General features: G+C 58.1%; 1 protein-coding gene across 4 annotated transcripts in view; it reads left to right on the top strand.

Moving 5' to 3' along the window:
• Nucleotides 1–17315, top strand: part of KLF3 (Kruppel like factor 3) — a 58882-nt gene extending 41567 nt beyond the window's left edge. For 2 of the 4 annotated variants that reach the window (XM_029083427.2, XM_029083429.2), the window contains 5 exons: nucleotides 5226–5319; nucleotides 8916–9402; nucleotides 10667–10817; nucleotides 13815–13975; nucleotides 14248–17315. In XM_029083427.2, the coding sequence (XP_028939260.1) occupies nucleotides 5226–5319; nucleotides 8916–9402; nucleotides 10667–10817; nucleotides 13815–13975; nucleotides 14248–14429 (1075 nt within the window). In that variant the 3' untranslated portion in view covers nucleotides 14430–17315. Of the gene's footprint in view, nucleotides 1–2631; nucleotides 2778–4247; nucleotides 4819–5225; nucleotides 5320–8915; nucleotides 9403–10666; nucleotides 10818–13814; nucleotides 13976–14247 lie in introns of those variants that run through there. The other 2 variants (XM_029083430.2, XM_039914643.1) reach the window with 2 other exon arrangements.
• Nucleotides 17316–20632: the final 3317 nt, after the last annotated feature.

Raw genomic sequence — 20632 nt, 5'->3', positions numbered from 1 at the left:
TCGAGGAAATTGAGGCACGGAGAAGTGAAGTGATTGGCCGAAGGTCACGCAGCAGGCCAGTGGCAGAGTCGGGATGGACTAGGACCCAGGTCCTCTGACTCCCGGGCCTGTGCCCTTTCCACCTGGCTGTGCGTTCGGGTGGTAAATGGTTCGCTTATGCAGTGAGGAAAAGGGAGGCCTGGGAGAAAGCCAAGTATGGAGTTGCCTTAATGGCTGCCCTGGCATCTCAGCCAGCCCCTCAGCTCGTCCACTGGACGCTCTCCCTCCCCTTGACTGGGCGGGGGGGCGAGGGGGAGGGGAGGGTCACGGCCAGTTATGAGCGCCAGCAGGCCGCCCACCCACCTGGGGAGACTGGGCACGTTCTGCTCACTCTCCTCCAGACCTGCTTCTCCTGCTACAGCCAAGAAGGCCCAGGCAGGAGCTTGAGACAGGAAGCCAGACCGCAGTCTGCCTTGATAAGGAGGGCATTGTCTGAAGGAGGGGCCAGCGCCTTTCTCCTCGCCCTTGAAGTCTAAAGCAAAGAAAATAAAGGAGAGTGTGGAAGAGGCCCCGGGTGCAGATGGAAACCTAGGAGCCCGTTTCTTTTCTGTGGCCAAGGGTCTGCTGGGACATTTCTCCCTGACTGGAAATCGGGGTTCGGGCCTGCTTTGTTGCGGCTCTGGCAAGGAACCCGAGAGTGTGGGGACGTGGAGGGTTTAGCCGTGGGGACCGTGTCCGAGGGCTGACCTTCTGCGTTCTGATTCTATGGTCCCTTCCCAACTGGGGCCAGAGAAAGTCAGCTCCTCCTTACCGGCCAGCGAAGCTGCAGCTGCAGCAGATCCTTCACCTTTCCGGGTCGGGGTCGCCCCCGTCCGCCCGGTGGCCGCTGGTCTGACCTCGGGCCGCCTGCCCTCCGAGCGGAGGCCCCGTCTCCACCGCCGCCCCCGTCTGTTCCGGTCCCGAGCCTCACTCTAGATCGGAGCGGCCGAGCCTCACGAACCAAAGAGCCACTAATAGGCACGAGATACGGCCGAGAGCCGCCGATCAAAAAGAGCTCCTTTCGCTGGGACGGCCGGTGGGCGTTCCGGGAGCCGGGGGAGGGATGGCGGAGAGCTGGGGTTCCGGGCGGCGGGGGGTCGGTGGCAGTGAGCATGGGACAACTAGGGCAGGGGCTGGGGGGGTGGGATGGCACTACCCCCTCTCTGGCCGGGGTCACTTGGCTGGGGGCTGGGGAGGCTGGAGTAGCGCCCCCTGAAGTCGACCGCAGCGGCCGAGTAAGTCAAAGCGGCCACGTGCGAGTCGCGCAGCAGGAGAAGGGAGCCCCGTGTGGCTCGGGAGCCGCGGTTTGGCCACTGCTGGCCTAGACCTTCTTGAAGCTATTTGTCCTGGCCTTGCCACTGGGTGGAGCAGAGAGGGTGGAGTGTCCTAGTGGCCCACACCCCTTGGGAGGCGAGGGGGAGGTGAGGGGGGCTTGGGAGAGGACAGGCAGAGGGCCTCAGGAGCCCCCTTGGAGTATTGCAGCCCTGAGAGACTGGACTTCTCCTCTCCCATCGCTGCCTTGGGCCAGCGTCCACGCCTGTCTCTGGCCTCTGTTTCCTTGATTCCCTCCTGGAACGGGTCTCTGGCCCTCCCCCACCTTCGAGCCAGAAGGGGATTTTGTCCTTGGCTTAGGGAAAGGCTGCCCGTCCCTCACAGGCTCCAGGGCAAAGTCCAGGGGCGCCGGGCGGGTGCGCAGCCTAGCGGGCCTTGGCCGAGGCCCTGCCCGTCCGGAGCCCCAGACGGGCGGGCGGGGTGGGGGGTGGGGGAGGGGAGCGGCGGGGGCACCGCGCCCTGGGCTTGTGTGCTGCCCCTCCCCAGGGGTCCGCTTCCTGGCGGCGGCCCCAGCTGCTGCCGGACAAGCGGCCTCCCCCCCACCCCCCGCCACCTCAGAGGGGGCCGGGCCATCGGGGCACAATGGCTATTATTGTCTGGGAGAGGAGGTTGGTGAGCCATGAGCCGCCGCCTGGCCTCGCTAGGGGCAGAGAAGGGGATGAGCTGGAACCTGTGGAGCTGTAGCCGTGCACGGGCCCTGACCCCGGAAGCAGGGCGGCGGCCCAGACTCCATCCTGCTGGGAGACGGGACCCCGGGAATTGGCGAGGGGAACACCTCGGGGGGTGGCAGGGGAGGCTCCTGGCTCCCGTCCTGACCGTCTGGGTCGGAGACCCCCGGCTCTGCCCCTCCGGGGTGGTCCGGGCAGAGGTGCCAGCGGCCGGGGGCGGGGGCTCGGTGCCAGGCCCCGCGGGCTTGCACATAAACCGCTGCCGGAAGGAGGTGGCGGTACCCCCGGGCCCGTTCTGACCCTCCGCCAAGGAGTTGGCCACCGGGATGCTCCAGTGGGGTCATCTGGGGGCGCCGGCCCCCGGGGGCCCGGCTGCGAGGGTCGGCCGCTCCTGCCCTCCTTGGGTCCCGCCGGCTGGCGGCGGGGCCACCTGGTTTTGGGGAAGCCGGGGTGGGCTCCCTCCAGCCACTGGGCCTGTGCGTGTTTCCTGCTGATGCCAGGCTGCCAGTTCCCTGGCCTGGGCAGGGATTCCCAGAATTGGCCTCGGGAGCTGGCGGCAGGGTGGGGTCCAGGGGTGGGGGACCCTCCCGGGAAGGGTTAGGGTGGGGCCCTGGCGTCCTGGGCGTGTGGGCCATGGCCAGGGCGGACCGGGTGTGGCCCCTGTCCCTCTGGAGTCAGGGTCAGAGGAGCATCGCCGTGGCCGGAGCCCGGGACTATCCTGCGGCGGGGCCGGCAGTTGGCCGCAGCGTCTCCCCAAAGGTGCGTCCTTGGCTTGGGTGCCCCCACGCCGCCACCCTAGGGGCGGATGGGGGCGTGGAGTCGGGAAGGAGCTTGCTCAGACTTCACCTTCGCTCGCACCTGTCCCTGCTAATGCGCAGAATCAATTGCTTCACTCGCCTTTCCGAAGTGCAGGGTGTGGGCAGAGTCTTATCACGGCCGCGTCCTGTTTGGACAAGTCAGACCGCCTTGGCAGAAGTCCGCTGGGTGGGGCTGCCCGGCCCGGGAGGGCGGTGGGTGGGGAAGGGTGGGGGGTGGAGGTGGGGGCTCCCCCCTTCCCCCCCCACATACACACACACACACACACACAGGGCCGAGGGGCTGGGCGGGGTGGAGGGTGCAGAGTAAATTGGTGGCAGAAAGAGAGGAGCTGGAAGGAGGAATGTTTGCTTAGTGGATCATTGCATTTCATCTGAAACTCAATAATTAACTTTGGACCATTTAGAACATTTTCATGCAAAACAGCTTCTCCCAGTTACCAGTTCTCCTCTCGCTCTCCTGCCTGCTTAAGTGTCGCCCAGATCATGTAAGCTTGCGACGGTGGGGAGACGGTGGGGGCGAAATAGGGCTTACCTCCCGTGGACCCAGGCTCCGGGCCTGGGGAGTCTGCTTTTCCCATTGCAGTGCTGTTCCTTTAGAGTCCAGCTCTGCTGGACATCGGTGGCCCCGGATGGTGTTATTGATTGTGGGGAGCTTCCTCTGGGAGCCGAATAGGTTTCCGAGTCTGAAACTTGAAACGTTGTCCCACCCCCAAGCTCCACGTCCAGGAAAAAAACCGGACTCTTCCTGCTACCAAAGTTGGGAGTCTGAGCGGTATGGGTGGATGGGGGGGGGGGGGGGGACGGGGGTGGGTTGGGGGAGGAGGAGGGCTTGTTTCTCTGAAAAGTTCAGATTTATTGATTTCTTTTCATCAGCATTGCAGATAGTAGATGCTCTTGCTCTAAAAAAGCTGGCCTGTTCCTCCCCCGACCGAGCTTGAAAACTCTCTTCTTGGGCTTTTAGCCAAGGAAACTTGGCAGAAACTTTTTCTTTCTTTAATCATATTCGTTAAGCGCCTACTACGTGCCAGGCACCGTATGAAGCGCTGGGATAGATGCTCATCAGGTTGGACACAGTCCATGCCCCGCATGGGCCTCGCGGTCTTAATTTTACAGATGGAGTAACCGAGACACAGATAAGTCGTGACTTGCCCAAGGTCACCCGCAGACACGTGGCGGAGCCGGGACTAAGATCCAGGTCCTTCTGACTCCCAGGCCCGTGCTCAAGCCCCTAGGCCACACTGCTTCTCAGATTCAATTCCGCTGCTCTGCCTCCGTCCAGAAACCAGAAGGGGTGGTAGTGTTTGGCAGACTCGGTCCAGCAAGACCAGCTTAAACGTGGAGGACGTAACCCCGGGAGATAAAGGCCCAGGGGTGGGTGGGAAGGGGTCATGGGGGGAAGGCCAGGGAAGACTTGGGTTCCAATTCCTTTAAGGACGAACTTGCTCGGTGTCTGTGGTGTGGATTTCGTTTGCCACCTACTGGAAAAGCCTGGCGAGACAGTGCAGTCAAGTCCCTCATTCGATACTCGTGGGCACCGTTCAAGTTGGGTGTCTGCTCTGCCACTCCCTGATTGGCTCCGAGGCAGGGCCCTGGTGGCGATTGGCTGAGTGGCGGGGCAGAGGCGGGAACGGAGGAGGGCTGACACCCAAGAGCTTGGCGCCACCTGGGCAGCTGGAGAGGGAGGAGGGACCCTAGTTCTGCCTCTCCTTGCCTGTCACTCGCCGGCTGCGTCTGGGCCTGCTCTTGACTCAGGGGACTCTGGCGGAGAGGGGAACGCCGGCAGTTTCGAATGCCGACCGGCTCTGCGACCTCGTCCCGGGTCCCCCGTCCGAACCCGGACCCCGGGTTCGCGCCGAGCCTCCCGCCCCCGGCCGATGCGGGCCTGGCCGTCGCCCAAGGCGCCCCGGAGGGAGGTCGCTGGGAGCCCCGTGGAGTTTGACCCCCGGACGCGGTTCAGCCCGGAGTGGGCGCCCCTCTGGCGGGTAAATGGATCCCGTTGGCCCAGGGGGCGCGGCTGGGGGTTCGGGTTCAAAGTGGGGAGGGGGGAAGAGGCGGTGAGTCTCGCTCCTGCCAGCCCGAGGGGTGTTTGTTGGAGAGTCAGATTGGTGCTCGAGTGGGGTTGCCCCAGTGGGCACCCTGAGAGGAAGGGTTGGCCCAGCCGACGGCTCGGGACCCGAACTCGGGGTCTGCACGATCACGGCACGGGGGTCCCCGTGGAACCTGGCGAGGCAGCAGGGGGAGGGAGGGCCGTGCCCGCGACGTAGTCGGCCCGAATGGTTGGAGCGGGGCTTGTGGAAGTGGGGAGGGGGCGGTGCCCACCCACGTGGTGTGGGAGAGCGACTGTCGGCGGGTGACCGGTGTGGAGCTGACCGGTCCGTTTGTCTCCCAGGAGCGGCGCAGACTCCCCCGAGGGCCTGGCTGGCAGGATGCTGATGTTCGACCCCGTCCCTGTTAAGCAGGAGGCGATGGAGCCCGTCTCCGCGGTAAGTTCTGGGCCCCGCCGTGCCGGGCCTTGTCCCGAGACCGTCCCGGAGTCCGGCTGGGCGGCCTCCACCGCGGGTTGCCGCTGGGTGCGGGCCGGGGACCGGGGCAGGGACGGAGGCGGGAGGCGGTTGCAAAGCCTCTCGCTGAGAACGGCGGCCCCGGTAGCCCTGGCAGCCTGTGGCCTTGGCTACGTGGACGCGGACCAGAGGGGTTGGGCTGGAGCGCCTGGCACGCTGCCTTTCCCGGGCAGCGATCGCATCCAAAGTTCGTTCCGGGTGACGCCCGGCTCTGGCTCCCAGGGCGGAGCCGGGAGGGCGGGCGGCTGGCCGGCAGTCAGACCAGGGCTCCAGGAAAAGCTGGTTTGGCGAAGTCGTTCCCGCCAGGGCTGTGCCCTGTGCGTCGGGAGCCGCCTGGGAGGGCGGGAGTTGGGCCCCGTGCCGACTGACTCCCCATCCCCGTCCCCACCCCTCCGGCTTGGGCTGTGGGACGCGGGGCTCCGGGGGCCGGCCGGCCATTGGCTAGTGAGCGCTGCGGGGCAGAGGCTCGCCCGGGCGGAGGGGCCCGGTGCCCTAAGCTGCTGCGGCATCGGAGCTGGGGAGCTTGGCTCTGTCGGCCACTGGCTGCCCCCGCCCGGCCCCGTGCTCTCCAGGATCCTCAGGCCCGTCCACGGGACCGAGTGACCAGCAAAGCTCCCTCCTCCTGGCCCAGGAATTGCGCTTGGATTGACGGGGACCTGGCAGCTACCCCGACCCTCCCCCCGCCCCCGGATCCCGGTCTGGTTCCCGGCCTCGGGGTGTCTCCCAGCCCGTGGGGGGCCCAGGGCCCACAGACAGCGACTCATCTCACCCCTGGCCCCGCCGGCCTGGCAGGAAGTGCTGGAGCCGGGAAGAAATGTAAACACAAGCACGCCCTCCCCCTCCCCCACCTCCCCTTCCTCCCCCACCCCTCCTCCTTCCCGTCCCCTGCTCCCACCTCCCTTCCCCTCAGGCCAGTACTCTCCCTGGCTGCTCCGCCCAGGTTATGAAGCAGGGGGTGTTACACAACGGTGTGGCGGGCACCCCCTGCTCTGGTTTTGGGAGTGAGCCCACATTAGAGGCCGAAAGGAAAGCTCCCTCTCAGAGTAGCACACCTACCCCACGGGCCATGTCCCCGTTGTGACTGGCTCCCAAACAGCCCCAGGAAGGGGAATCCCCAGCCTGCCCCACCTCCCCCACCCCCCGCCCCCGACTTCCTCAGCAGGGCTAGGAGTTGGGGGGGGGTCCCCGAAAGGCAACTGGATCTGCCCTAACTATTCCAGTTACAGGAATGGGAGCAAGTTGAGTTAGCTCCTCCCCGGTTCACCAGCTTGGGCCTAGTGACACAGACAGACGAGTGCGGGTTTCACCAGCCATTCCGCTCGACGGTGGGGAGCTGCCACCGGAGGGCACTTACAGCTCCCTGCCATTCTGGGAAGGAAGGCTGGGGGGAGAAAAGAAGGTCTGGGGTCCAGGCGCCCCGGCCCCGGACATCCTAGCCCCGTTCAAGCCAGCTCAGGACGACTCCAGCCCCGGATAAGCCACGGCTGATCCCCACCACCACCCGGTCACTCTGAGGCTAACGGTTGGGATGACTCCGCGAGTCACCTGCCTGGGGTTTTGGCTGCTGCAGGATCCTTAGCTGTGGGGTCCATGGCAGCAGTGGGCTGCCCCAGTCCAGACTCCAGACTGCGTCCCCTCTCTGTGGCGGTCCAGTGACCTATTGGCCTCTTGGGAGCTGCCTCAGGTCCCCGAGGACAATGGGAAGGTTGGGTTAACCTGGTGAACTCTCTGAGGGCCTCGGACCTGAAGCAGGCTCCTATCGGCAGCCTGTGGGTGGACCCTGGTTCCGGCCCCAGGCTGGACTGTGGCCGCCAGCGGGGGAGGGTTGGTCTCCGTTTCTCTGGGAGGGGGGTTGGGAAGAGGCGTGGAGCAGCCCACTCAGGTGAGAGGGAGAAGCCAGTCTGCCGTGAACTGTGGCACCTCATCTTTCCGGTCTCCGTTGTCTCTGTTGCGGGCGATTTGAGGACGTTATTTCCCTTAGAAATTTGAAATCCTAAAAGCCCCAGATGCAATCTTGATTTGCTGGACTTGGACCATTTTCCAGATCACAGTCCCACTTCCTGTCTCCTCCTTTCCCTTCTCCTTCAGTCCAGTGGCTGTGGCCTGGGCACCCGAGGGAAAAGGACCCTACTGTGTCCAACCTGATTATCCTCCATCTACTGCAGCGCTTAGTACAGTGCCTGACATGTAGTAAGAGCTTAACAAATCCTACTTCTAAAAAAGAGGGGCGGGGGTGGCATCGGGGCTCCGGGAAGGCCCCTCCCCTCCGCTCCTTTGTCCTCGCTGTCCTGAAGAGAACCCAGGCAAGCGGACTGCTCCTCCCACCTTCCGAGCTTTTCTCCAGTCAACCATTCAATCGTATTTATTGAGCGCTTTCTGCTTGCAGAGCACAGTACTAAGCCCTCGGGAGAATATAATAGAACAGAGTGGGCAGATATGTTCCCTGCCCACAATGTGTTTACAGTCTAGAGGGGTAGGCACCCATTACTGTAAATAAATGATGGATGAACAGATAAGTGCTGTGGGCCTGAGGGAAGGGTGAAGAAAAGGAACAAATCCAAGTACAGGGAGAAGAGGGCTTAGTGAGGGAAGGCCTCATGTGGTAGTGCTTGCCGGGTCGCTAGTGGACTTCCATTACTAATCATCGCTGTGCTGTTTGTTCAACACTCACTGTGTGCCAAGCATTGGGCCAAACGCTGGAGTAGAGACAAGGTAATCAGGTTGGCCACAGTCCCTGTCCCACATGCGGCTCACGATCCACGAGGGAGGGAGAATAGGTATTGAATCCCCAGTTTCCAGATGAGGAAACTGAGGCAGAAAGCAGTGACTTGCCTGAGGTCCCACACAGGCAAGTGATGGATCTGGGGTTAGAAGCCGGACTCCCGCGTTCTTTCCATTGAGCCCTGCTGCTTTCCACATGGGATTCTCTATTGAATGAATGAATTCTCCCACCTACCTGCGGCAAGTGGCCCCCATCCACGGCTCTGTCCAAGCCACCGGGAGCCCTGGGGTTCTTCAGGTCTTCGGCCCCTTGGGAGGGTCTAGCGGCAGTGACCTGGTCACTCCTGGACCCGAACCAGCGAGCTGACCTAGAATTCCAGGGCATGTCAAGGAATGTCCTGCCTTTCTTGGGCCGGTCTGACTGAGACCCCCTAACCCATGTCTGGGTAGTGAGGCCTTCCGGAAGGAGCCCAAGTCTGGGAGTCAGGACACCTGGGTTCTCATCCTGGCCCCACCGCTTACCTGCCATGGACCTTAGCCTCTCTGAGCCTCACTTTCCTCATCTGTATAATGGAAATGAGGTACCGGTTCTCCCTGTCCCTTTGGACGGTGAGTCCCATGCGGGACAGGGCCTGTGTCCCAGAGTTACTTGATCTAGTCCAGTGCTCGGCCCATCGTAGATGCTCAGCTCATTGCTGTTCTGATCCTCTCTGGGCAGTGCACAGAGAGAGACAGGGACCGGGACGGGGAGACCGGGCATCCCTGACTTTGATTCTCCTCCTTCTCGCCCCGAGCAGTCCTACCCGTCCAGCTACGCGGAGCACCTGAGGCCCAACAAGTACAGCGTGATCTACTCAGCCCCCAGCGTGCTGCCCGGCAAGTTTTACCCCGACAGCTTGACCGGCGGCATCCAGATGGAGCCGGTGGACCTGACGGTGAGCAAGCGAGGCTCCCCCCCAGCACCCAGCGGCTCGCCCTCGCCACTTAAGTTCCAGGTGGCCCCGCGCCGGGGCTCCCCCGGACTGGGCCTGCGCTCACCCAGCCCCCCGGGGAAGAAGTTTTCGCCATCCCCGCCCGGAACGCAGCCGTTCAGCATGCCCCTGGCCATCCCCCCGGTCATGGCCGCCCTGTCGCGCCACGGCCTCCGCAGCCCCGGCATCCTGCCGGTCATCCAGCCGGTCGTCGTGCAGCCCGTCCCCTTCATGTACGCCCCGCACCTCCAGCAGCCCGTCATGGTCTCCGCCGTCCTGGCCGACGACATGGAAGCCTCTAGTGGCCTGCCAGGTACCGGACCCTCCCCCTTCCCTGCCCTTGCCCCTCCTCTGCCTGGGCCGCCCACACCCCTCCTCTCCCTGTGCTGTCCCTGCCAGTGCCACACCTTGCCTGCGTCCCTCCTCTCCCTGTGCCGCCCCTGCCCGTGCCCCTTTTCTGCCTGTGCCGCCTCTGCCTCTGCCACCCCCTGCCTGCATTCCTCCTCTGTCTGTGCTGCCCCAATCTGTGCCACCCCCGCCGAGGCCCCTCTTCTGCCTGTGTTCCCCCACGCCTCCTCTGTCTATGCCGTCCCTACTTGTGCCCCTCTTCTGCCCGTGCCGACCCTGCCCATGCCCCTCCCCAACCCGTGCCACCTCTTGCCTCTTCTGTGCCTGTGCTGCCCCTGGCTTTGGCCCCCCTGCCCGGACAGAGGAGGGAGGTGATGGCCTCCTCAGAGAGGCAGTGGCCAGCTTCCCATTAGTGAGGGGAAAGTGCCTTCCTCTAGAAGGAGTGGTGGCATTTGTTGATCAGCCCCTTGGGGCAGGCCCCTCTACTAGCTGCTTAGGAAGTATAGGGTGACCAAGGGACACATTCCTTGACTTCAGGGAATGTGTCCCCTGACTTCAATAATAATAATAATAATAATAAAAAACCAAAACTGTGGCATTTGTTAAGTGCTTACACTGTGCCAAGCACAAGATAATCAGATCAGAGACGGTACCTGTCCCACATGGAGCACACAGTCTAAGGGGAAGGGAGAACAGAAACATAGTCCCCATTTTACAGATGAGAAAACTGAGGTACGGAGAAGTTCAAGGTCTCACAACAGGCAGGTGGGGAAGTCGGAATTAGAACCCAGGTCTTCTGATTCTCAGACCTGTGCTCTTGCCACTAGGCCACGCTGCTTCTCTGAGGAGATGATACTCTAAATGGGGAGACAGATGTAAAAATACCAACAATCAGCGGTCAAAATGAACCACTGAGCATGTGAGCATCGGGGCGCCTGCGTGGGTCGATCCCCAGGTGCCAGGTGTGGGCAGACGGGCATAGGTTTTGGGGCCCCTGCTCTCGTGGTGCTTCTAGTCAAACGGGGAAGAGGTAGGAGCTGGCTGGGCTGCAGCGGATGGGGATCGGCGGTTTGCCCTTGGGGGCCGAACAGGGTGCACCGACCCTGACCCTTGGCCTGGGCTCAGGGGGCCCTTCAGGACCACCATCGTGCGCAGGGGAGGTGTCAGGGAGGAGATGGGGAAGCCGACCCTCTGTGACGGAAGGCTGATGGGTTCTCCCTCTGCTCTAGTGCCCGTGATCGACTCGTACGACAAGCCCGTGCTACCGAGGAAGATCAAGTTGGAGCCCGGGCTGGAGTCCCCGCAGACGGACTTTTACCCTGAGGAAATGTCTCCGCCGCTGATGGGCTCCATCTCTCCCCAGCAGGTCATGCTCCAAGAGTAAGTATCTGGTGGGCCCAGGTTGGGCCCTGTTAGGCACGGGCTTTGCCGGGAAGCCAGGGAAAAAGAGCTTGGTAAGGGGAGCGTAAAGAAGCAGTGTGGCCTAATGGATAGAGCATAGGCCTGGGAGTCAGAGGACCCAGGTTCTAATTCTGACTGCTCCACTTGTCTGGTATATGACCTCGGACAAGTCACCTAACTTCTCCCCGCCTCGGTTTCCTCACCTGCAAAATGGGATTGATCCTACTCCATCTTACTTAGACTTTGAGTCCCATGTGGGATAGGGACTGTGTCCAACCTGATTAACTTGTGTTGTCCAACCTGAATCTACCCCAGTACTTAGAACCAGTGCATGGCGCATAGTAAGTGCTTAACAGGTACCATTAAAAATAAAAGGGAGGCACTGCAGATCCCAGCAGACATGTGTCTCAGCTGCCTGCATCTCAGCTGGGGCCCAGGGCCTAGCTAACTGGCTTCTTGGGCCTACAGACTTGGGTGTGGGCACTGCGGGGTCCCCACCTCGCTCATCTATTTGACCAGGCCCCCGGCCCTGCTGGCCACGTGCGGCCTGCACTTATCCAAGGGGAGGCAGGTCAGGACGGGCAGTGGCCGGCCCAGCCCGGACACGGGCCGGCCAGTCGATCTTCTAGACTGTGAACCCGTCTTCTAGACTGTGACACCCATTGTGGACAGGGATTGTCACTATATGTTGCTGAATTGTACTTCCCAAGCGCTTACTACAGTGCCCCGCACACATTAAATGCTCAATAAATACGATGGAATGAGTGAATGAGCGGGAGGAGCCTAGACCCACCGGGCTCCGTGGACCAGGCCGGGCCACGTCCTGCTCTCCTGAGCAGACGAGGGACAGACCGTCCACCCCGGCAGGGATTTCTCCCACATCCCTCAGCCTTGGGCTCGTCCCACTGGCCGAGTCGGTCGACTGTATCTATTGAGCGCTTTCTGTGTGCAGAGCACCGTATTAAGCACTGGCTCTGCACCAGACCTGAGTCACCTGGACGGCCGTTCCCAGGCCCGTTCTGTACCTCCTGTGTCCGGCCTGGTCTCGGGGAGCAACATCTGGGCAGAGCCAAGCCAGGCAGCGGGGAGGGGGCTGGGCCGGACTCAGAGCCTCTTTCTGAAGAAGGGTATTTCAGAACCCGGAAAGTAAGCTATTCGACTGCGCTCTTTGTATGGTTTTGTGGCTTGACACCTTTTTCTGCGAAGTTGAAATAATGTGTAAAGTTCATGCCGGGTTTAAAAGTTGCTTTCTGTGCTGCTTAACCCCACCTGCCATCCCTGGGGGATGGGCCTCCACTGCCGTCTGTCTCAGAGCAGAGCTGGTGGTCACTCGGTTCCCCGGCTCTAACCAGGCACTATGAACCGGGGTCTTAGTTTGGCAGGCGGCAGGGGCGGGGGCCACAGGTGGGGTCAGGATCGCGGGCAGGGAGGATGTGGGCTGACTCGGGGTGGTGGCCCTGGCTGGGTTGGGCCGGGCTGGGGCTGGGCTGCGTGGCCCACCCTCCCCACACTCTGCGCTAGGCTCTGGAGGTGGGCTTTGCTGACCAAGCTTAGAGGAACTGGTTGTCTCCTGCTCGCCTCCCCTTTTCGTGCTCAAAGAAGCAAAGAATAATATTCGGTAAGTGCTTGCTGTGTGTCGAGCACCATTCTAAATGCTGGGGTAGGTACAGCGTAATCTGTTTGGATACAGTCCCTGTTCTACATGGGGCTCACTAGTCTAAGTAGGAGGGAGTAGGATTAAATCCCCATTTTAGATTTTGGGACCCTTAGGATTAAATCCCCATTTTAGATTTGAGGACCCTAAGGCACCGAGAAGTGAAGTGACTTGCCCAAGGTCACATAGCAGAAACACAGGAGAGCCGGGATTCCCAGGCTCGTGCTTTTTTCCACTAGGCCACTCTGCATCTCAAGAATCCCCTTCTTCTCCCCTCTTTCCTCTCTCTGAGCCAGCTTGTCAGACCAGGGCAAGATGGGCACGGGTGAGCCCTCGGGGGCTCCAGCTTGGCAAAAGAGTTGGAAAATTCCCTGCATTCCCAGATGTGGGGAGTTCCTTGGACAACCCCCCACCCCCCAGCCCCAGAAATGAAAATCCCAATGGACAGAATATTTCCAAACAGAGGAAACACTCTCAAAGCTCCCCAAGGGGTAGGGACCCACAGGGGCCGGGGGCGGGGGGCATCTCTCTTTTCTGTACCCCCACCCTGAAAGTGACCATCTGTCTCTTCTAGGCCAGATGCCCTTGGGAGTTGTCAGCGACTAGCTAGGCCCAGCCCTGGGTATTTCACATCTAGTCTTGCTAATCCCATCCCGTACGACAAGCCGGTCTCCGCCACTGTATGGATCTTTGTCGGCTCCCCACGGGGCCCCTGCAGCCAAGGGGAGCTGTTAGGGCCACTGGGCACTGTGTCAGCTGGTCACCCAAGCACTGGGGTACTTACCCTCCCCTCCATCCTCTTTCCCCCCACCAGCACTTGCACACAAGAAGCAGCGCGGCCTCTTGGAAAGAGCAGGGGCTTGGGAGTCAGAGGACCTGGGTTCTAATCCCGGCTCTGCCACATGTCTTCTGCGTGACCTTGGACAAGTCGTTAACCTCTCTGGACCTCAGTTATCTCCTCTGTAAAATGGGGATTAAAGCCGTGAGACATGTTTGGGACGTGGACCGTGTCCAACCTGACGATCTTGTATCTACCTCAGTGCTTATTACAGTGCGTGGCACATAGTAAGTGCTTAACAAATACTATAAAAAAAAAACCAACTTTAATCTCGGTCACTCCCCTTCCCTGTAATTTGTTTTAGCGTGTCTACCAACTCTGTCGTACTATTTTGTACCCTCCCAAGCGGTTAGTATGGTGTTGGGCAGAGTGAGTGTTCAGTAAATGCCATCGACTGGTTGGGCGGGTGGGCAGATGGATGGGTGGGCGGATGGATGGATCAGAGAGGAGACGCTAACAGAGGTAATGCCGGCCTTCCGTTCAGGAACCACCCGTCGGTGATTGTGCAGACGGGGAAGCGGCCGCTGCCCGTGGAGTCCCCGGACACGCAGCGCAAGCGTCGGATCCACCGCTGTGACTACGAGGGCTGCAACAAAGTCTACACCAAGAGCTCTCACTTGAAAGCCCACAGGAGGACACACACAGGTAGGTGCTGCCAGAAGCCAGCCCCCGCCTCTCCTGACCCGCGCCGCCAGCCCGGCCGGATGGGCCCTGGGCCTTCTCACCGGAGACCTGCGGCCCTAGGGCGGCCAGCAGAGTGGAGCGGGGGGGAGTTTGTTCCGCTGTCTCTCCCCAGGGGCCCCGGGTTAGACACAGATGTCAGGAGGCCTGGCCACCCAGGGAGAACCGTGGGTCCCGATGGACTTCTCCTTCCCTCTCCAGCGCCATCACATGCCTTCTCCTCCTCCTTCCCACAGGAGAAAAGCCGTACAAGTGCACGTGGGAGGGATGCACGTGGAAATTTGCCCGTTCTGACGAGCTGACCCGGCACTTCCGCAAACACACTGGCATCAAGCCCTTCCAGTGTCCAGACTGTGACCGCAGCTTCTCCCGCTCGGACCACCTCGCCCTCCACAGGAAACGGCACATGCTAGTCTGAGCGGCCCGGGCCTCCCCTTCCGGCTCCCAGCCGGCCGCCCCTCTTCTCTATCCCCCCAACCTCCTACCCTTCGTCTCTGCGTGAGCGACTTCATTTGGATTCAGCTGGTCTTGAATCTCCACGTTTCTACCGTTTAAACTTCGTGTGGTCAGTAACAGACATTACCTATCCCTTCTCTTTCCTTACCACGGGTCAGACCTAAAGAATGTGAACAGTTTTCGTTTCTTCCCGGGGATGCTAAGCAAACCCTCCCTGCAGGAATACTTCGTGTCCCGAGACCGGGGACCTCGTAAAGCCAACCCGAACGGGTCCGTGTTTCCAGGTAAAATCAGCCAGCGAATATCGACCAGCCAGCCAGCGGCCCTCAGAGGCAATATCCGGACCGCAGATCCTCCTGTGAACTCGTTTACGCTTCGGCTGGGGACGGGCTGAACCCCTCCCAGCAGGTTCCGGGCCCACCGTGGGGCATGGAGAGCAGGCTGCCCCTCCGTAGTGCCCCTAGCTCTCCGGCCCAAAGCCCCGGGCGGGTCACTCGGAGAATGGAAAGACCGTTCACCTCCCCAGATCAAGCAGTGTTTCCCCTGTCTCAAGAATTGACCTGCAGAGATGACTGGTAGGAGGTGCAGTGACACTATATGCGGATTAGGCGTGAGAACACGAGCCTCTATGTGTACTTGTGATTATGTGTGCGTGCACGTGCTTGCTTGTTGCCACCTTCCAGATCCACTCGGATAAGCCCCTGGTGCTTCCTCAACCCCTGCCCCATCTTTGGCCTGGGGAGGGGGGCGTTGGCCAAAGCTGGGGGCTGGGCCCCCTCCCAAGTTGGAGCATCCGATTTAGGGGGGAGGCCTAGGACGGGACGTTCCCCAACTTGCCGAGACCCGGCCCTAAAGTGAAACAAGGGGTTTGGATTTCCTCTCTGCCAGGCGTTAGTGTGACGCTAAGCTCAGTGGGAAGCCCAGGAATTAGATAACAGCAAAGGGCAAGCGGGGAGCTGGTGAGTCCCCAGGGTGCTGTGATGGCCGAAGAGGCTCTGTCCTGGCCTCGGCAAGATTTGGAGAAATGACTCGTTCATGAACTTCGCTTAGCTCATCTGGGCCGCTTCCGCGAACGGCACCAAGCTTGTCTCGTTGTGGGGAAATCTCGTCCCGGCCAAACACCTTCGAGGGGTGGGGGCAGGAGTCCCGTGGCCACTTGAGAGCCCTGGCCTCGTTGCCTCCCAGAAACCTGCTCGTCCGAGCCATTCTGGCACTTGACAGTTGTTGGAACAGCCGTGCCCTAGCCACAGGGACTGAAACGGGTTCCGTCTGACGCTCCCGACCCTGCCGATATTCAGGAATAAGCAAGCACACGTGCAGCCAGCATCGGGCAGGGTCTGGGTGGCTAAACACTTACCTCAGCTTTCAACTCATTGGCCTTTCCAACCATCCAGCAACTGGAGGGGACTCCAGAAGAGTTTCGAGCAGAGCTCATTGCTTCTCGCTGCTTCATCTGATGAGTCCCTGTCCCTTTGGGTCTCTTTATCTCTCTCTCGCAGATGCACGCACACATACGTACACCTACACTCACACACACACACTCACATGTCATGCCTTCCGAAGAACAGCTTAAATTATTCCCAGGGAAACTATCCGGGGCCACTGTTTCTATCCCGGTGGAAAGAAAAGCCACCAAAAGCATAATTCAAATTCCCATGGTGCTCTCTGATTCCCTCCTCCTCCTCCGGCCAAGAGTTCCTCTAGAAGTCAGTGGGTGTGTCTGGCTATAGTTCTCGCACTGCTCTGGCCAAGGGACACAGATTCGGACTGTCGGTGGGTTTTAACCCAATGCAAGTCACTGTCGATGGCAATTGAAAGTACAAGCAATTTTTCGTGACGTCAACCTAATTCTAAGCAAGATCGGTTTTGCGTCAATTGCACTCATTTTAGGACGAAGGGGATTTCAGAGGGGTGATTGCCGGGAGTTGTCACAGCTGTTTGCAAATAAACCTGCCTGATTGGATGGTCCGGAAATGGGAATCTGCGTCAGAAACGGGCATTATCTCCAACGCGCCGTGGGCCTGCTGGGGAGGGGTTGGGGGAGCGTCGTAAGGGTGTAGCTGGTTGTGTGTGAGTGGGGAGCGGGCTCTCCCGAACCTCAAACCAGATCAACCGTGGGGCTCTCCTTGCCCGCGCCGCAAGTACGTGCCAGCCGGGCACTGGCGGGGCGGGAACGTGCAGGGTTGGGCTGGGCGAGGCCTGTGGGCAGCTGGAAGAGAGCAGTAGGCAAAAGGAAGCTCGGGGATGGTCCCCGAAGGAGGAGCGGGAGGCTACCGGTTTGCCCTCTCGACTCACCTCCGGGTCAAGGTTAGTTGCAGATTCTAGAGAGGAAAAATCACGGATTTACAGAGCCATTTTACCTGCATTAACGAGGGCTGCAACAATATTCTGTTTTACAAATACTAGCACTTTTTTTTTTTTTTTTGCTATTTATGTACTTTAATGTTAGAGGGTCAAAATAATCTTTCTGCTTAGCATCTCTTAAACCAAACCTGCAAATATAGCAGGGTCATTACATTTACTTTAATACTTGTATAAACTATGCAGAAATTTTTAATAAAGTGTAATATATTTTATAAGCTAATAGACTGAATGGGGAAAGGTTTTTAGCATGCATTAGTATAACTTGCAGACAACTGAAACATTTTGGTAATCTTTCTTACTAAAGATGTGAATGTTTAATGGACCTTCACTGTTTCTACTTTGGTAATCCAATGGGAATTCAGTAATGACATTTTGTCATGTCAAACTGTGAACATAAATTTGTACTGTACAGTCCTCATATACTATATACAGTATGCAATATATATGTATTATATACTTGTTAATAAAACCATACGGATATTAATGGAGCCCCTTGGTTGTTATGCTCACATGCCCTCATTCTGGCCAATCAATCAATGGTATTTATTGAGAACTCACTATGTGCAGAGCACTGTACTAAGCACTTGGGAGAGTACAGAACAGGATTAGTGGATAGGTTCTCCGCTCATACTAGCTTACAGTCTAGCTACATAGTGGAGAGAATCAAAATGAAATCCAACTTGTTAAAATGCCCCCAAACGGAACCCCAGAGAAGCAGCATGGCTTAGTGGATGGGCCTGGGAGTCAGAAGGACCTGGATTCTAATCCTGACTCTGCTACTTGTCTGCTGTGTGACCCTGGGCAAGTCACTTCACTTCTCCATCCTTCAGTTACCTCATCTAAGGTAAAAATTAAGACTGTGAGCCCCATGTGGGACAGAAACTGTTAAACCTGATTTGCTTGCATCGTCCCCAGTGCTCAGTACAGTGCCTGGCATGTAGAAAGTACCTGGCGAGCACCCCAGTTACCATTATTATTATGTCACTGCCTCATTCCCAACACCAACCCCCAACTGGATCCGGGAAGAGAAGCAGGCCCAACCCTCGAGGAGACTGTTCTAACTGTGGTCTGGGGCCAGAAGGAGGCTTGAGAGAGCCCCATGGGTGGTCCCGCCATTAGGTTCACAGCTCTTTGGGCCTTGTTCCTAGCCTCACTCCCCCCAAATCTCTGGCCAGAGTGTAGAGTTTCCAGTCGGGGATGAAAAATAGTGGTTTTATGGTGTCCTTCACTAGTAAGTGCTCAATAAATACCATTGAATGATTAAAGGAAGGAAGGAAAGAAGGAAGCCTGTCCCCTCCCAACCTCATCTCCCATCCCGACTTTAAACTCTCCAAACTGACACTCAAACTGAAAAGTTGCCACCTGCAGATACCTGCCGAACCACCTCTACAGTTCGTTTCCTCCACTCCTGGGCTGCTTTAGTCTCAAATCTAGGCCAACTTGGCTCACTTCCCCTTTATCCTCTCACCTGCTAACAGTGTTCTCTCTTCTGCTCGGTAGCACTACTTCTCCCCCATCATCAGCTCCCATTCCCATCACCCCCACCCGCTATTCCAGCCTTTGAATTATCTTCTGAAGTCCCCTCTGCTCCAACCTCCTGGCCCCTCTTGATCCTGCCAATTATTCTATTGACAAAATTGGTCATCAGACCTGAGTTTCTCCAAATCTACCCATTTCCCCAGCTCCCTCCCACCCTAACATCTACCCAAGCTTCTCGCCATCTCTCCAGAGCTCTGCCACCTGCTTTCTAAATCTATCCCTTCCATCTGTGCCTCTGCCCCCCACTCCCCCACCCCCCCACCCCGTTGGTTCTCACCTGAAAACACTCAGACCCTCCCCAGTTGCAATCTGTACTTCCAAAGGTCATCTTTATGCTCCACAATTGGGTTTTTACCTTCTTCATTCCACTGAGACCTTTCCCTCTAAGGTCACTGATGATCTTTGTGCCAAATCAACTGGAATGATCCCATTCCGTTCTAGTCCTCCTCAGACTCTTAGGTGACTTCGACATGGTGGACCACTCCCTTCAACTGGAAGCACTATTTAACTTTGTTTTTTCTGTTATGGGAAGCAGCATGTCCTTGTGGAAAGAGCTGGAGCCTGGGAGTCAGAGGACCTGGCGAAGCTGTGTGTCTTTGGGCAAGTCACCTAACTTTTCTTTGCCTTGTTTCCTTCATCTGCAAAATGAGGATTCAATACCTGTTCTCCCTTCTAGTGAGGACATGGGTTCTAATCCCAGCTCTGCCACTAGTCTGCTGTGTGACCTTGGGCAAGCCACTTAACTTTTGGGGCCTCAGTTACCTCATCTGGAAAATGGGGATTTAGACTGTGAGCCCCACGTGGGGCAACCTGATTACCTTGTATCTATCCCAGCGCTTAGAACAGTGCTTGGCATATAGTAAGTGCTTAACAAATACCATAGTTATTATTATTATCTCACCCAAAGAAGTGAGTGTAAATTGGGAAGGGGACCCAGATGAGAAAGTTGAGGGGACAGCCACTGTTAAGGAGTGGGAAGAATCAGCAAGAGATTGAAAAGGATTAACCAGAGAGGAAATAAAATCAGGAGAGAACTGTAATAATAATAATAACGATATTTGTTAAATGCTTACTATGTGCCAAGCATTGTACAGGGGTAGATAGAAGATAATCGCACATTCCCTTCAGCCTACAACTCCCTCCCCCCTCACACTGGGCAAACCACTGCTCTCTCCCTTTTCTTTTTTTAATGGTATTTGTTAAGTAATTACCATGTGCCAAGCACTGTACTAAGTACTGGGGTAAATACAAGCTAATCAGGTTAGACACAGTCCATGTCCCATATGGTCTCACTGTCTTCATCCCCATTTGCCAATGAGATGATATTGAGTTGCAGAGAAGTTAAGTGACTTGCCCAAGGTCACACAGTAGACAAGTTGCTGTGATCTGACTCCCAGGCCCGAGCTATTCCCACTAACCCATGCTGCTTCTCGAAGCCCTTCGAAGTCTTTCTGAAATCACATCCCCTTCGTGAGGCCTTCCCCACCTGATTTCTGATCTCCCTGCCTTATCTTCAGCTGCCATTTCTCATGTCTACTGATTCTCTCCTACACTCCCAAGTGCTTAGTACACGTGCTCTGTAGTCCATTCATCGTAGTTGTTGAGCGTTACCTTGTGCAGATCACTGTTCTAAGCTATACGTAGTAGGTGCTCAATCAATCCCATTAATGGGTCGGACTGAGGCTGACTACAGCAGCAAGCTAAGGGAGGGAAAGAATGTGGTTTGGGTTTTAGTTTAAGTACTTGTGACTTATCAGTTGAAAGCTTGGCAAACACTGGCTGCTGCTGATTTTAATCTGCCACTTGGCCCTACTTTACCTTTAGCAGGATTCTGTTGGTCTCTTTTCCTGTAGAAAAAGTTCTCAGCCTGCATATCCTGAGCCAGGGTTCATTCTGGGGGAGGGTCAGAGAGCCCCTCAGAGAGCAGTTGTTTTTCCAGGGTTGAATAATGAACCCCAACTCATCCAGAACTGGTTCGGGGAGGGGTGGCAGGGGATGCCAGGCCAGTTGAGGGGGTTCCAGCTGGGAAACATACCTCAAAGAGAAGGAGAGAACTGGGGGCTCCCCACCCGGGGTTCTACAGCCTGAGCTTTGGGCCGTATCAGGCCTTGCCTTGTATCCAGGGAGCCCCTCGGAGCTCTTCCTGGGCAAATCTATTGTAATCAATCATCAATCAATCAGTGGCATTTATAGAGTGCTCATTCTGGGCAAACCTCCGCACTAAGAGTTTGGCAAAGGACAATAGAGTTAGTGGACATGATC

Source organism: Ornithorhynchus anatinus, chromosome 18 (genome assembly GCF_004115215.2).
Source record: "Ornithorhynchus anatinus isolate Pmale09 chromosome 18, mOrnAna1.pri.v4, whole genome shotgun sequence".
NCBI classification, from domain to species: domain Eukaryota; kingdom Metazoa; phylum Chordata; class Mammalia; order Monotremata; family Ornithorhynchidae; genus Ornithorhynchus; species Ornithorhynchus anatinus.
Note: the sequence above shows the minus strand (reverse complement) of the source record. Positions and strands in the feature narration are given on the sequence as shown.